This window comes from Anguilla rostrata, chromosome 14 (genome assembly GCF_018555375.3).
Source record: "Anguilla rostrata isolate EN2019 chromosome 14, ASM1855537v3, whole genome shotgun sequence".
Taxonomy (NCBI): Eukaryota; Metazoa; Chordata; class Actinopteri; order Anguilliformes; family Anguillidae; genus Anguilla; species Anguilla rostrata.
In genome coordinates, this window is record NC_057946.1 from 37,792,064 (window position 1) to 37,807,852 (window position 15,789).

The 15,789-nt window shown below is 50.0% G+C and overlaps 1 protein-coding gene across 3 annotated transcripts in view; it reads left to right on the forward strand.

The window, feature by feature from the left end:
• The window catches only part of eng (endoglin), a 53,023-nt gene that overhangs the window by 26,158 nt on the left and 11,076 nt on the right, over nucleotides 1-15,789 (forward strand). For all 3 annotated transcript variants that reach the window (XM_064309557.1, XM_064309558.1, XM_064309556.1), the window contains exons 4-11: nucleotides 2,847-2,963; nucleotides 6,545-6,710; nucleotides 7,555-7,726; nucleotides 8,696-8,801; nucleotides 9,275-9,458; nucleotides 10,488-10,645; nucleotides 11,252-11,482; nucleotides 13,168-13,228. In XM_064309557.1, the coding sequence (XP_064165627.1) occupies nucleotides 2,847-2,963; nucleotides 6,545-6,710; nucleotides 7,555-7,726; nucleotides 8,696-8,801; nucleotides 9,275-9,458; nucleotides 10,488-10,645; nucleotides 11,252-11,482; nucleotides 13,168-13,228 (1,195 nt within the window). The remainder of the gene's footprint in view (nucleotides 1-2,846; nucleotides 2,964-6,544; nucleotides 6,711-7,554; nucleotides 7,727-8,695; nucleotides 8,802-9,274; nucleotides 9,459-10,487; nucleotides 10,646-11,251; nucleotides 11,483-13,167; nucleotides 13,229-15,789) is intronic.

The following is a 15,789-nucleotide window of genomic DNA, read 5'->3' on the forward strand; positions in this document are numbered from 1 at the left end:
AAAGGTGGCGATGGATCTGCTACCTGGCTCTCTCGAACCCTGTTCCTCCTAGAGCCGCAAAACCGCAAGCTTTGCTTCTCCAAACAAGAAGTTAATCAAGGAGAGCCTATATCTGTGTTTAGCACTGTACCCAGGACCCAGAGTGAAAACACCCCCCATATCCAGAAATACCCCCGGGCCTCCCACACAGGTCTCTGAACAGTACCGACAAAGCTGACAAACGATTACATTGCACAAACAGATGGTACGCAGATTCTCCCTTCCCCACAGGAGAGAGTCAGAGAGAGATCACGCAAGGATGCACTTCGGAAGAATAAATAAAAACCTGTTGTTAACCCACGTGGGATCCTGGTGAGATATTCATCCGCTGCAGTCTGTCAGCGTGGGAGATTCTCAGTCATCTACTGAGGAGAGAGAAGCAAGCTAATAAAAGCCTTGTGCTGATTGGTCCATGCACAGGTGCACACTTAAGCGATGGGCGGAGTCCCAGATTGCCCCGATTCCAGCTCCCAGACCGAATAGCCCCCAAAATCCCCCCACCCCACTGCCCCCCCCCCCCCCAAAAAAAAAAAAAAAAATGTATATGCTCTCAGATGGGAATTTGCTTTTGAATATTTTATGTATACAAACAAATTTAAATAACAAAAATGAATAGTAATCATCATTCAGAAATAATTTTACAAGGCTTGCATAGGCACAAAAGACACAGCAGGCAATCTAGAGCCGTGTAGAAATAAGTAAACATCTGTAATATTTACGCAGCTAGAACATAGGACAGTCAGCGCTGTATAAGAACAGAGCTATACAGATCATTTCTGTGCGCTCTTTAGCACATTGATCGAGGGACAAATTCATTTTTGTATCAAATAATTGTACACTTGCGTGCCGATATTGCCGTCCCTTAGGAAAACACCTGGTGGCAGGCTCCTCCTGAAAGGCAGTTTATTCACTCCAATTAGATTCGCTAATTTGTTTTTTTGCTCTTTGGAAATGAAATTACCACAGCGTACTCTGTGAGGCACGTCCCTCAAAATTAATTACGATTCCATAAGTCAAAATAGAAGACATTCAGACGATGCGAGATGAAATCTGAGGCCACGCAAAGCGAATTAGAGTGACGAAAACAAGAAAATATTGGCAAAAAGGTTAAGGAGGAAAAGCTGCTGCCGCCACTCTGGAGCTGCAGCCACTGCAGTGTCTGGTATTTTTTTTTTTGTGACTTTTCTTTAAATTCAGTCTGCGGCCCCTGACCCTGGAGGGGATACGGGCTGCGTTCTGGCCATATTTCCTGGATACTTTCGCCATCAAGTACCAATCACAGTTGGCGTCGTTCTGTTTTTCATCACCAATGTACTCCATGATTGGTGGAGTGCTTCTGCGGTTTTTATGTGAAAGGTGACAACACCAATGTCCTGTCCGTGTTTTATTGTTACTGGGTCCAGACAGGAAGTGAGCCACCCATGGGATAATTATGCACGGGGGATTGTGAGGGGGTGAACTGGGGTGAGTCGGCTGGGGGGGGTTGATTACTGGGGTGAGTCGGCTGGGGGGTTGTGATTACTGGGGTGAGTCGGCTGGGGGGGGTTGATGTTTACTGGGGTGAGTCGGCTGGGGGGGTTGATGTTTACTGGGGTGAGTGGCTGGGGGGTTGTTGATTACTGGGGTGAGTCGGCTGGGGAGGGGGGTGATGTTTACTGGGGTGAGTCGGCTGGGGGGTTGATTACTGGGTGAGTCGGCTGGGGGGGGTTGATTACTGGGGTGACGGCGGTGGGGGTGTTGTTTACTGGGGTGAGTCGGCTGGGGGGGGTTGATTACTGGGGTGAGTCGGCTGGGGGGGGTTGATTACTGGGGTGAGTCGGCTGGGGGGGGTTGATTACTGGGGTGAGTCGGCTGGGGGGGTGTTGTTTACTGGGGTGAGTCGGCTGGTTGGGTGGGTTTAGGTAACTGGGGTGAGTCTGCTATGGAACAGAATCGTGGCTGAGAGCGGATCGAAAGCTGGACTGTTACTGCGTTCGACTCCTTTGCTGGAGGGAAGTCCTCAGTACATGTGAAGTTAAAAGTTAAAGAGGGGAGAAAAAAAACTGCAGGCATGACTGCGTGTTTGTTTTAGCAAAAACGAAAACATGCAAAAAAACACGGACAGGTCCCTGCGGAAAGCTCTAGACTCCAGACGTCTGTAACCTGCGTATGACCCCCCCCTGCCCGAGCGTATGCCCCCCCCTGCCCGAGTGGGCTGGAAAATCCTGAAAGGGTTTCAAAAAAAAAAAAAAAAAAAAAAAATTGTTTATAGCAACTTTATTTCTTTTCTCCCCTAATCACGACATACTTCCTGTGGGACTTCTCCGAGATTGTTACTGCATCGGACTGCATCCTCCCTCCCTATACATGCTGTTTATGTTACACGCTCACGCTATGGGAAAATCTATGGGAACTTCTCCAGCGAGGGAGACGTGAGAGAGCAGAGGCCAGAACTAGGCCGTTCCGCCACAGCTGGGTCAAACATGTGGATTCAAATACTTCTCTACGCTTCACTGATCTTGTCTGGTGTACTGGAACCAATGAAATACTCTCAAAACGTGCAAAACCCCCGCCTTCTGGTCATATTGGCAGGCTCAATCACACCAGGCAAGATCAACCGAGCGCAGAAAAGTATTTGTATCCGAAAACAAATACGCATTTGGCCCAGGTCTGGATTCCGCACCTCTTTTGGTCTCAGGAGGTCACAGACAGCATTACCCTTTCCAGCCAGAGGGAGGCGTGGCTTGTCTGAAATGTTGCATGGGCAGGATCCATTTTGTTTTTTTCAGTCTGTTTGATTCATTTTTCTTCTCCAACTTCCTTTGCAGTCAAACTTTTTAGTGCTGAACCTGACGGCGGCCAAGCCAGGTCATGTGATCATCAACAGCGACGCCAAAGTGTCCTTTTACCTTACGCTCCCCGAAAACGATAACGTCAAGGTTTCGGTAAGTACCATCGATGCCTACATACGTAATCCACTCCCCATAGACTTATTTGTCATTATTATATGATACTGTATCTTAGTTGTTATTTGTTACATGCACATACATACACACACATACACGCACACAGTTCCAACACTTAAGGGACCTGTTGGTTTGGTAATGATGTTCTTCCTGGCAAGGTTTGGGTGCAGTCGTGCCAGTAAGTTGACGTGGAGTTTTACTTAATGGTACTGAGTCATCCTTGGCCTTTAACACGGGGTCAGGGTTGACTCAGTACCACCGAGCAGAACTCTACACGAACTCGTCTGTATGGGCGCGCTGAACCCATGCCAGGAAAAAGAATGTAACAATGAGTGGTTTCGTTTGAGATGCTCTCCACCGATTGGCTCATCCCTCACCTCGGTGTGTTTTGGGCGAGGTCCGTGCTCCGTGTGCTGTTGTGCCGAGAACAGGACAGGAAAGGATGGGGGGGGGGGGGCGATAGGGCGAGCGCCGGCATTGGATCCACGGTGGCAATAGAACACGCGCGGCATTCCGGTCGGTTAGCGTCCGTCTCCTTGGGAACGCCGCGGATGGGCGGACCTTCCTCCACGCTCCGTGGTTGGTGTCCAAGGGAGACTCGACGGTAGAGAACTAGAGGAGGATGATTTTGTTTTGATGTGTTTGAAAAAAATAAGGCCCCGTAGAAATGATGCATTAGGGCAGGACACAATTAAACAATAGGTTCTTCCCCGATTCCAATGCCAAATATGCCCTTCTTAAAGGAATCGTGGTCCCAAGAGGGGACATTCTGGGGGGGGGATTCCTTCTCCAGTCAACGGGCCCTTTCGCAGATTTTTCCGACACAGGCTTCCATTCCATTCTTCTTTTCTCAGAAGGGGGTGCCCAAGCTCCCCGACGCCTTCTGGCTGCCACGCCCGAGGTCCAGGCAGGGTTAGCGGTATCAGTAGCGGGCGGGGGGGCGCGCCCGTCTTCAGGGGCCGATTCATGGCAGCCAACGAGCCTGGGAAGGAAGTCTAATTGGCCCTTTCTGGTAGTGTCCGTGTACCGAGCCCCTCCCACCTCCCCCCCCCCTCCCCCGACCTGCTTCCCGCCACACGACACGTCCATCGATTTGCCCCCCTGGTCCACCCCCAAGACAAAAACCCCCTCCTTTCCCTCTCTCCTCCAATATTTCTTTTTCCCATCTATTGTCTTTTGTTTTGGCTTTCTTGTCTGCTTGGCTTCCTTTATTTCCATTTTGCTCACCCCCCTCCCCCCAAGCCAAAACAGAAATACACAGATGAAAAGGATCAATCAATTACAGACCTCACTTCTTGGACCTTGAGGGCCTTTCTGGTCACTTCCTAGCTCTAAAGCTGTGAAATTCACATTCTTTGATCGGCCAACCGGTGGAAGACCTGCGGGAGAGGTACAGACATTCTTCCGGGTCAGGGGGTATGTTTCCACCAATCATCTGTCATCATTTTTGGACATCTGAACATCTACAGACTGTTGCTTCATTCCACTGAAACTTAGACCCAGCTACCTTTCACCGTCTCCTCTGAGCTGCGAAAAATGAAATATGCATTATTTCAAAGGAATGATTTGAATAGGAGTATTTCTTATTTGTAAAAAGACACTTATATGCTGAACTGTTTTGTGATATGGTGCAACAGAGAAGCAATGATTAAAACAAGAGAAGCACAGGGACGTGGTTCTGTCTGTGCAGTGAAAGTGAGTGGTTTTCAGTTGGAGGGGAACAGAGAGAGAGAGAGAGAGTCTGGAGCCGCTGTTTTTCTTCCCTTGATCAGAATGAAAGTATTACAGGAGGAGGGAGGGAGGGAGGGAGAGGGAGGGGGGGTGTTTCTTTGTCCCTTTCTCTGAGCCGCGCACACGCGTGTATATATAGAGTCGGATTCCAGCCGTCTCCGCTGACGCACGGTGTTAAAAAGGTCTCACTTCCTGTCCCCACAGGAAGGAAGCCAAGGAAGGACCCTGGCTCCAAAGGGGTTGCGCAACGGGGCAACGCAGACGCGTTTGCCGTAATAAACATTCCTTCTCAGGCGCCCCCGAACCAGGAATTAAGGGTCCGGGGAGCCCCGTCCGACGCGCAGGGCAGCCGCGGGGGGGGGGGGGCCTCCAGCGGCGTGGCCCGTAGAGCGCTTTGCACATGCTCACTGCGAGCCGCGACGACGGCGGCTCGAGCCCGACCGCCGACCTTTGTCGCACGCCTCTCTCTCCTCCTAGTTCTTCCTGTCTCTCTACACTGTACTGTCTAATAAAGCTGAAAAAAGTCCAAAAAAAAAAAAAACAAACAGCTACGGGCCGGCAGGCCGCCCTGACTGTTCACGTCCACGGCAACAGAAAGGGGGCGGGGCTTTCTCAGGGCGCACGGGGCAAGCCCCACTCGGGGTGGGCTCTATCCCTACTGTGTGAACTGAACTGTGTTCTTGGCTAGAAACAGCTGCACGAAATGAGTATCGTACCTCACTGAACCTGTGTGTTGTGGTTGTCCAATGACCATGAGGGAGGGAGACATCTCCCAGCGAGATGTTTTCAGTTCTTGTTTCAGGTTCGATTTTACCCATCGATTTCTCCTTAAAGACCCCGTTCGGTCAGATTTGTTATTTTGAATAGTTACATTACACATAAAGACACGAAGAAAAGTAATACGATTTTAAGCCTATTTTATTCAGTGGAGATTTTAAGTCAGTTTGGTTTTTTTCACCTCAAAAGCAGCAAAGATCTTATGCTGCCCACTAAAGGATAATTTGGTGTCCGTGTGGAGGCCATATTTGCTGCGTAATTAGCAAGTAATTTTACATTTTAATCTACGAGGGATTACAGCCATTCAGCAGGCCGCTGATCAGAAATAATCTGGAAGTATCCACGGCAACCAGCGCTCAAATTTTGAAATGACCTATCGGGCAAACTGCATGATTTTCCTGTCTATGCGAGTTTACGTCTTTTGGCTTGTCGGACCCTTCAGTGGTAGGAATGGCGGACGAATGGCGATCCTCGTGTCGTCAGTGCTGCACACCTCAGCTTCCTCTGGCGCCATGATAAAACGGGGCTCATGTTTGTCCCACGATAACCTCCCGGTTTTTGTACCGCCTGACGTGCGAGCGCAGGGGCAGTTGACAGAAGTGCAGTATGACAGGTAAAGACCTGGTCCTAAAGGTCACAGGTTTGATTTTCATGTAAGGAATTTGTTGTACCTGCACTGCTTAAGTGTATATCCAGCTGAATATATATCCAGCGGGGGTGACATAGCTCAGGAGGTAAGACCGATTGTCTGGTAGTCGGAGGGTTGCCGGTTCAAACCCTGGGTTCACCCTGGGCGTGTCAAAGTGTCCTTGAGCAATGCCCCTAACCCCCAACTGCTCTGGCGAATGAGAGGCATCAATTGTAAAGCGCTTTGGATAAAAGTGCTATATAAATGCAGTCCATTTACCATAAATGGATGTGATGTAAATGCTGTGTAAAAAGCCGTGTAAGTCGCTCTGGATGAGAGCATCTGCTAAACGCCTGTAATGTGATGTTAACGATTGAAGGCGGAGCTTCTCTGCAGCGGCTGATTCCCTCCATTTTCCCGCCAGATGAAGAGGAACCTCAGCAGCCCCTCTCTGTTTAAGACGGTGACCCCAGTGGACATGCCCTCCGACAGCGGGGACCTCCTGAGGTGGGCCACCGAGAAGTTCGGGGGCGTCACCTCCTTCACCACCATCCAGGACCCGGTGGTGATCACCTTCACCGGAAAGCGAGGTGAATTGTGGGTAATGGAGTCATAGCTGCGGTATCTGCCCCAATGGCCCCAGAAGGCTGTGGGGTAGAACCTTCATGGGGTCACACCACAGAGCTTAATCATGCTGCTCAGTGTACATCTGCTTGATGTTCGGCGTCTCACGAAAGGTTCTGGGGATTTTGGGTGGAGGGGTGCAGGATGGAGAGAAGCTACATCAAAGTCTTAATGCCAGGCAAATTGGGCTGGGATCATATGATCCACCCTTCTTGGACATGTCCAATTAAATCTAAATTTTTTTGCTAAAAATAGCTTTTTGGTTCATTTTTGTACACATTGTGCATGTATGATTTATGTAAATAATAATAATAATAATAATAATAATAATAATAATACTTTTATCAACAAAGACACTCTGGGTAACTTCACTTGGAAGGACTAACCCGGAGAAAGGCACTGGATCACACAGATCTTCTTTTAATTATTTAATGTGCAAACACGACCAACGTTTCGACGCTACTGCGTCATCAGAGTAAAAAAAAACAAAAAAACCTTTGGCGTAGGAACTCCAAAACCTCCTATTTCAGGTAGAGAAAGGTACACCTCTGATTGATGCATTTTTAGAAAAGAACATTATTTGTAATTATTTGTTATTTCTAAAATGTATCTGCATAAATGCTGAGTGTTGTATTTCTCACCTTCCTCCCTGGTCTCTCCTGTGAAAAAGATTTCAACCCCAGCGATAAGTTAAAAAGAAAACGTCAAAATTCGGACATCGGAGTTATCAGCTTCACATCCCTGAGTCTTGTCACAGCCCCAGAATGCCTGTGAACTTGGCGATAATCTTTGGCTTCCTTGTGCTTGCAGCGAAAGGCAATGGTTCGTCCAACTGCACGCTGGAAAACGGCTTTTCCCCAGAAGACTACGTGTTGGAGTTTACGCCCGGGAGTCGACCGCAACTGAAATCCTGCTCCACCAGCTCCCCGCCGTCGGACAAGGAACTGCACATCATCAACATCCCAGACGGAGCCGAAACCAGGTAACGCAAGCTGTCGGACGCTTTCCAGAACGAGCATCGGCACCTACGAGAAACTAACCCTAACCCAGGGAATGTATTTGGTTGGCCGTGAAAATCAGATGAGTGTAGTGAAGCTTGTGCGCCTTTTCTTTTGGAGCGACGGAAGACTCTGAGGCTGCGGCCTGCGTGGCTTCCCCGCCTCTCCACGCTTCAGCCAATCACGCGTCGCCGCTGTCTTCGCTCGCAAATTCGGCAACTGCAGCCACCCAGCATCAAATGTTGCTGAATTGAATGAAACTAGAATGAAACTAGATATGCTAGCTAGCCAGTCAGGTCACTAGCTAGCGTGTTTGTTATCTTGGGTTTTGTGCCTGTCATCAAGAAATAATTATTAACCAATAAATAAGCGATTCACAGACATACAAACCAGATTTGAAATCAGAATTACCTTAGCAGTTGCATTAGCATGAGCTGTCTGGCTAGCTAACTGGTTACATGAACTCATTTGGGTGGTGGGGGGGCGGGGGGCCTTCCAGGCTGTAGCCTCAGAGTCGACCATCATGGCAAAAACAACAAGCGATCTATTGTAAAGCAGTGGGTTCGAGGCTTCCTGAGTTCCTGAAGTCCTATTATGGGTGGAGCAACAATACAAGTCAGTCACTGACTGGTATCAACCGATCAAGACTTTGCTTTCCATAGCGAAGGCCTCGAATGGTGTTCACTGCTTTTACTGTTGTGGAGGAAGGGTAGATTGGGTAGATTTCAGGAGGCTAGATAGCATTAGCCGTAGCATCCGGGCTGATATGATGGCGTCGTTCACTCGATTAAACACCCGGATCGGGGCAGCACTTTAAGAGGTTTCAGTTTACACCAGGGTCCGAAAGAGATCACCCCGATCGAAACGCGCAGGCGATAAATTTGAGGAACGCGGGTGTCGTTGAGGGGCCCGGGGACCCTGGTGTTGACCGCCTTCCATGTTCGTCCATCCAGGCACGTCACCATTCACCCGGAGTCGAAGAAGGGGATGGACCTGTTCCTGAGGGGCCCGAACGGTACCACGTGGTCCATAACCGGAGCGTTCTACATCCGGTTTATGGTAAGAGGAGGCCGCCGCCGTCCCTCGTGTCTGTCCTCCCTGTCTCCTAGGTCCCAGCTTGGGCATTAGTCACCCAATGTCCTTGGATTCAGTGAATAGGGCGTTCGGCGCATTGTGTTTGAAAGGGAGTGACGCACCAAAGCTAAATGACGTGTGTAAAAGGCATGACTGAGTCACTTAGCTTAGTGATAATGAGCAGAGCGTAGAAAACTCTCATAAGAGAGAACGCTAAACAAAACTGAACAGCTAAATTATACTGTTATATTATTATGTTATGGGCATGAACCACAGTCATTAGAGACCAATGCTGTAATTCTGAGAAAATAATGACCAGGAGCTTGAAACTTGTAATAACGAATGTTTCTTAATTAAGATTTAATCTTCCACAGTTTTGAAATCATATTCATAAGTCGATAAGTGTTTCCCGATGTTTGCGTACGCGTTGCCAAAATGAGCTCCGCCTCCCCTCCCAGTCAAACAACCGCGTACTGATGGGCGAGAGTGAGATCCCTCCTCTCATCAGCAACCTCGCGGACAGTGCCGGCGACGTCCAGCGGGAGGCGCTGCTCCTGTTCGCCTCCAGCTTCATCACCAGCTACTCGGAGGTCAGCTCCCACGGGCCCGCCATTACCGTGACGGTTGGGAGCGCCAGCTCAGGTAATGCTGCTCCCTCGCCAACGATTGGCTTAGAGCCCAAGCTTTAGACCAACGAGATGTTGCGGTGGAGAGCCACGCCTCCTCGCGCACGTCCGGGGGCTCAGCCCAGTCCCTCGCTTTACCCGTCCTCGCGTGACCACGAGCTCGATCGAGGTCCGCCATCTTTAAGAGCATTCCGATTCTTTAAATGCTCGGAGGAGGAGCGGGCTACTAGGAGCTAGGATGCTCCAGAAGGATGCTTCAGCGAGGATGCATGAGTGCATCCTTTGCAGAAGTCTTTTTTTTCGGAACACGTGATGTATAAATCATCCACCTCTCCACATCTACCACGTCTGTAATTGACATGGCCGAGCACATCCTGTTGTCTCAATTCCTCCGCCCTCACACGTCATCCTTGCATCACTTCCTCCCATCCTCAGTTGGGCAGAACTAAAGAAGTGAGGAAGAGGTGCAAAGAGTGAAAAAAGCGATTGAAATGAACCTTGGGATGTGATAGCCCTGCTAAACTGATTTTCAATGTGAGTCTGAATTGTTTGTAATGCTAGATGGTCTAGGCTCTCAGTTTTAGTTCTTTTCACTTTTCACACACTGCAGTCAATTACACGCTGCACACTGCAGTCAGTCACGCTCCACAATCAGTTACACACTACTCTCAGTTACACACTGCACACTGCAGTCAGTCACACACTGCACACCACAGTCAGTTACACACTGCTCTCAGTTACACACTGCACACTGCAGTCAGTCACACACTGCACACCACAGTCAGTTACACACTGCTCTCAGTTACACACTGCACACTGCAGTCAGTCACACACTGCACACCACAGTCAGTTACACACTGCTCTCAGTTACACACTGCACACTGCAGTCAGTCACGCTCCACAATCAGTTACACACTGCTCTGTTACACACTGCACACTGCAGTCAGTCACACACTGCACACCACAGTCAGCACCATCTTCTACATCTGCTGATTCTGAATTAACACCCCCCCCCCCCCGCCCCCCCCGCCGCCTTTTTTAACAGCTAAAGAGCCGAGGACGTCCCCGGCCCCGCTAGAAGAGATGACCTCCGCCCCGCACTCCGACCCGTACCTGCGCATGCAGCTGTACACCTCCGCCGATTTCACGGACCCCCTGGACCCCGCCAGCAAGGTGCAGAGTAACAGGAGGATCTACGCAGAGGTAACGAGACTGTGGGCGCAGTCGCTGAGCTCTGGCTGACGAGTTTAGCTGTGCTCATTGTTCATGCTGTTACCATCGCTCGTTTAACCTCTATGCCCTTCGGTTCGGGCACTCGGAATAAGCCCATCTGTTACATTAGTGTAATTCAATTCAGTACTAATGTGTGATAAACGCTAATGTGATTAAGGCTTAAATTAAGCAAATATATTTTGAAACAATCTGATTGGCTCATTTTGAGGAAGACGTCAAACATGTTCACGTACAGGCCTGTTGCGAAATGATCACCTGTCCTTTCTCTTTCACCGACAATTTGCGTTCTTTTTCACCAAGCGTCCGCGTCTCTTTTAACAAACACAGCACGTCGAGTTCAGCAATCGCCGTAATTACCTTACCAAACTGTCAGTGGAAAAAGAAACAACTTTCACTGCGAATCATATTTTAGGACGAACGTCTGTGTTGAATTTGGGCCATAGTCTTTCGCACAGAGGCGAAGGGCATCGGTGAGCATTGCTGGGCCAAATAGCCTGTTCTCGTCATTATGTTATTTTATGCTATGTTACGTTATGTTAAGTGGTGACCCCCCTCCCTCCCTCCCTCCATTTCCAGATTTCGAGCAAGACGTTTGGGGGCACGGAGCTGAGCACGCGGGTGAGGAACTGCTCGGTGCGCTCCAAGGGGCCGTGCCCGCGGGCGCAGGACATGCCCTTCCAGACGGTGCACTGCCCCTGCGCCGTCTGCCCCAGCAGCACCTGCCTCAGCTTCAGCTTCCAGCACCTCCAGGACCTCGCCGCCGCCAGCTGGGACCTGGAGTGCGCCGTCAAGCTCTGCTTCAACCAGGTGAGGCGCGCGGCTCGGCTCGGCACGGTTCAGCACAGTTCAGCTCGGCACAGTTTGGATCAGCACAGTTCAGTTTTGTCACAATTCGGCTCAGCACAGTTTGGATCAGCACAGTTCAGTTTGGCACAGTTCGGCTCAGCACAGTTTGGATCAGCACAGTTCAGTTTGGCACAGTTCGGCTCAGCACAGTTTGGCTAGGCACAATTCGGGTCGGTACAGTTTGGCTCGATACAGTTTGGCTCAGCACAGTTTGGCTAGGCACAGTTCAGCTCGGCACAGTTTGGCTCGGCAGAGTTCAGCTTGACACAGTTTGGCTCAGCAAAGTTCAGTTTGGCACAGTTTGGCTCGGCACAGTTTGGCTCGGCACAGTTTGGCTCGGCACAGTTTGGCTAGGCACAGTTTGGCGTGGCATGGTTCAGCTCAGCACGGTTCAGCACCCCCTTTGCTCTTCAGTACATTCTGTCCCGAGACAGTGAGAACGCAAAAGCAATTAGTGAGCAGACGCATGCACACACAGACGCCAAGAAAGGAAATGGCAATCCCCCCCACCCACACGGTCCACAATCGCAGTCTCGCCCCATGCCCCCCACACCTGATTTTCCACACACCCCCTCTGAAAAGTCTGTAGACGGCCCTGAAGGCAGGGACAGACTGTCCTGCCCATCTAGACCCGCCAGGGTACCTGCTGAGTGGAGGTGTGGCCAAACACAGGCCCTGCTGGGTTTCACTGTCACTCAGGACTTAATCGACCAATCAAAGCAGTTGATTAAACTGTGAAAACTGACACCAGCAGACCCTGCAGGTCGAGGTTTAGCCAAACCTGCTGTGCACAGTGTCCGTCACTGTCTCAAGCCTGGCTTTATACACCCCAGTGATCTCCAGAACACGCTAGCTATTGGATCTGGACCTCTACTCTACTAAACGCTAGCCATTCCATCCAACAACTCCCTGTGTGGAATAAACCTGATTTCAGAGGAAAATTGCCAATTAATTTCCAGCTAGGCCTCCTAGTTTGACTGACAGCACTTACCTTGAAATTGGATTCTGTGTTGAGATTCGGTCTGTGAAGTACCAGGATGGGAGGAGGGAGGAGCAAATCGGCCAGTAGCAAGCGAAGACAAAGAGGGGGCAACCCTATAACTGCAGCGAGTGAGAGTTTAATTTAGAGGCAGAAAATACATAACGGAAACTGTGTCATCACGTTTATGAGCAGCGCCAAGGGAGGGACGGACAGACAGGTGGACAGGCAGGAAGGGCATGGGGGACGCGTGGAAAGACTGATGTGGAAAACATTTTTTATGATCTGTCGAAGTGATGAAATGAAATATGTGCAAATGAACTAAAATTAAACATCGGCTTGTACGTCATAGAGGTGTTCCATAAAAAAAGGGAGTATTTATCCATCTTATCAGTTTCCAAATTTTTTCAACAACTTCACTACAATTACACCAGTAAAGGATCAGCTCTTACATTAAATAATAATGTCACTGTGTGGATGATTTTTTTGTAGATAGCACAGGCCATGAATATTAAAAAAGAAAACTGTTTAGGAAGTAATGCTCAGTCATGTTCTTGATTTAATTTAAGGTTTAATTTTCTTTGATTTTGAGGTAAGTTGTTTTCCCATCTGAGTGATAACCGCGCAGTGTTTTTTCTTTACGGATCGTTTCTTTCGTTTCCTCCAGACCTGTGGAGATGGAGGGAGGGTCAGGCGCAGCATGGAAGTGGTCCCCATTTCGGCTCCAGGTGAGCCAGCACCCCCCGCTGCTCCGCCTTCTCTGCTTTTCTTTGATTCCCGCCGTCTGGTTTATTCCGGCTGCTGGCGGATTTCACGGCGAGCGTCCAGAACGAGAATTCATAAACAGAACCGACAAAAAAACAACGGCGAGGAGGAAAAACAATCTGAAGAAAGAGAACAAAGCCCACCGAAAAAAAAAGAGAAGACATTTCACAGGATGTAGCACCTTTGTGGAATTCAGGAGCTTCCTAGTCCGTGTGGCATTTCAGCGTGGATAACGAGGTCCGAATTTTTGGAAGAGGTGGGGATGGGGTTGAGGTGGGGGGGGGGGGTCCAGGGAGGTCCAGGAGGCGGGGCCTTCTCTGACGGAAGGTGTGCGGGCTGACCTGGCGGCCTCAATCAGAAGTGACGAGCCCGCGGGGGGTCGGCCGCGTCCGAGGAGCGCGCGGCTGTCCAAACAACGAGCGCCCGCGGCTGGCGAGTCACGCAACGGCGTCGCCGCGGGCCGCCGTCCGGCAGATGAGTCAGCCTCTAACCCCGCATTCCTGCTCCCTTCCACAAACAAGGCTTTCCAGACCGGGGGGGGGCGGGGGGAGAGAGGAGGGGGAAGGGGGGGTGTTGTTTTGGAATCACTGCAAGGAAAACAAAACCATTAGCAACTTGGCAGAGGTTTTAGTTTTTTTTTTTTTTTGTTTTGTTTTTTTTGAAAGGTGGCTGAGGCCAGCAAGTTCCCTCCCCCCCCTCCATTATTATCGTTTTTAATTTTGCGTCACGGGAAACGCCGAGCGGAGCTGAGCTGACGTTCCCCCTGCCGGAGACAGTCGGACGCAGCCGCCGTTCTTCCGGCGCTTTCTTTTGTTCCGCGGCCGAGCTGCAGGACAATGGCGTCCCCAGGAGAGGGAGCTGTGGAGCCGGCGAGGGGCGGGAAAAAAGCTTCCTCTTTGGTTAAGCCCGAGACGCTCCTTCCTGACCTCGAAAAACCCCCTTTTTTTAAACGGACGGCCTGTCAAGTTTTCGGCACTCGTTGGTCACTCAGAAACCTATTCACAAATATTCCCCTGGCTTCTGTGGGATTTGCCAAGCAGCAGGGCAGGCCCGAATCTGGGGGGGGTGGGGCTCCAGAATACCCTCATGCCAACGCTTTGGTTCGCCAAGTGCCTGCGGTTTCCCTTGGCCACACTCCATGTATTTGGAACTTCTCTCCAAGGTGCTGCTGGGAATTGTAGTCCCCCCCACCCCCTCCAACCTGCTGTTTCCTGGCTTTGTTTTTTCTCAGCTTTTAGATGGACTGGCATGTGAGACGTACATCTGATCAGCTGTTCAGTCCTTTTGGAAAATTAAGTGCGTCATGTGCCTGCTGTAGCTATGGAAACTTCCAGTGCCGGTGCCCAAAGATATCTAGGCCCTGTAAAAGCACATCTCGGGGTAAAAACACTGGGCACCTGGTCTATCTGCAAGTCCTATTTTTTTACCGTGGTTATTTGTAAGGGTAGACAGAACAGTTCCCTGTAAAAGACCAATGTAATGGTCAGGTTTCAACCCATTTTTCTATTTCTTTTAAAAGGAAAGCAGACGTCCACCCTCCTTATGTATTTTTCCACTTCAGACAAGGGGAAAGCAGAGAGGCTTACAGATAGAGGTGGGATCACAGTGCAGAGAGGGTTACAGATAGAGATGGGATCACAGTGCAGAGAGGGTCACAGATAGAGATGGGATCACAGTGCAGAGAGGGTTACAGGTAGAGATGGGATCACAGTACAGAGAGGGTCACAGGTAGAGATGGGATCACAGTGCAGAGAGGGTTACAGATAGAGATGGGATCACAGTACAGAGAGGGTCACAGATAGAGATGGGATCACAGTACAGAGAGGGGTACAGATAGAGATGGGATCACAGTACAGAGAGGGTTACAGGTAGAGATGGGATCACAGTACAGAGAGGGTCACAGATAGAGATGGGATCACAGTACAGAGAGGGTCACAGATAGAGATGGGATCACAGTGCAGAGAGGGTTAGAGATAGAGATGGGATCACAGTACAGAGAGGGTTACAGGTAGAGATGGGATCACAGTACAGAGAGGGTTAGAGATAGAGATGGGATCACAGTACAGAGAGGTTCACAGATAGAGATGGGATCACAGTGCAGAGAGGGTTACAGGTAGAGATGGGATCACAGTACAGAGAGGGTTACAGGTAGAGATGGGATCACAGTGCAGAGAGGGTTACAGGTAGAGATGGGATCACAGTGCAGAGAGGGTCACAGATAGAGATGGGATCACAGTGCAGAGAGGGTTACAGGTAGAGATGGGATCACAGTGCAGAGAGGGTTACAGGTAGAGATGGGATCACAGTACAGAGAGGTTACAGATAGAGTGGGATCACAGTGCAGAGAGGGTTACAGTAGAGATGGGATCACAGTACAGAGAGGGTCACAGATAGAGATGGGATCACAGTGCAGAGAGGTTACGTAGAGGTCACGTAAGAGAGGTACAGATAGGATGGGATCACAGTACAGAGAGGGTTACAGGTAGAGATGGGATCACAGTACAGAGAGGGTACAGATAGAGAT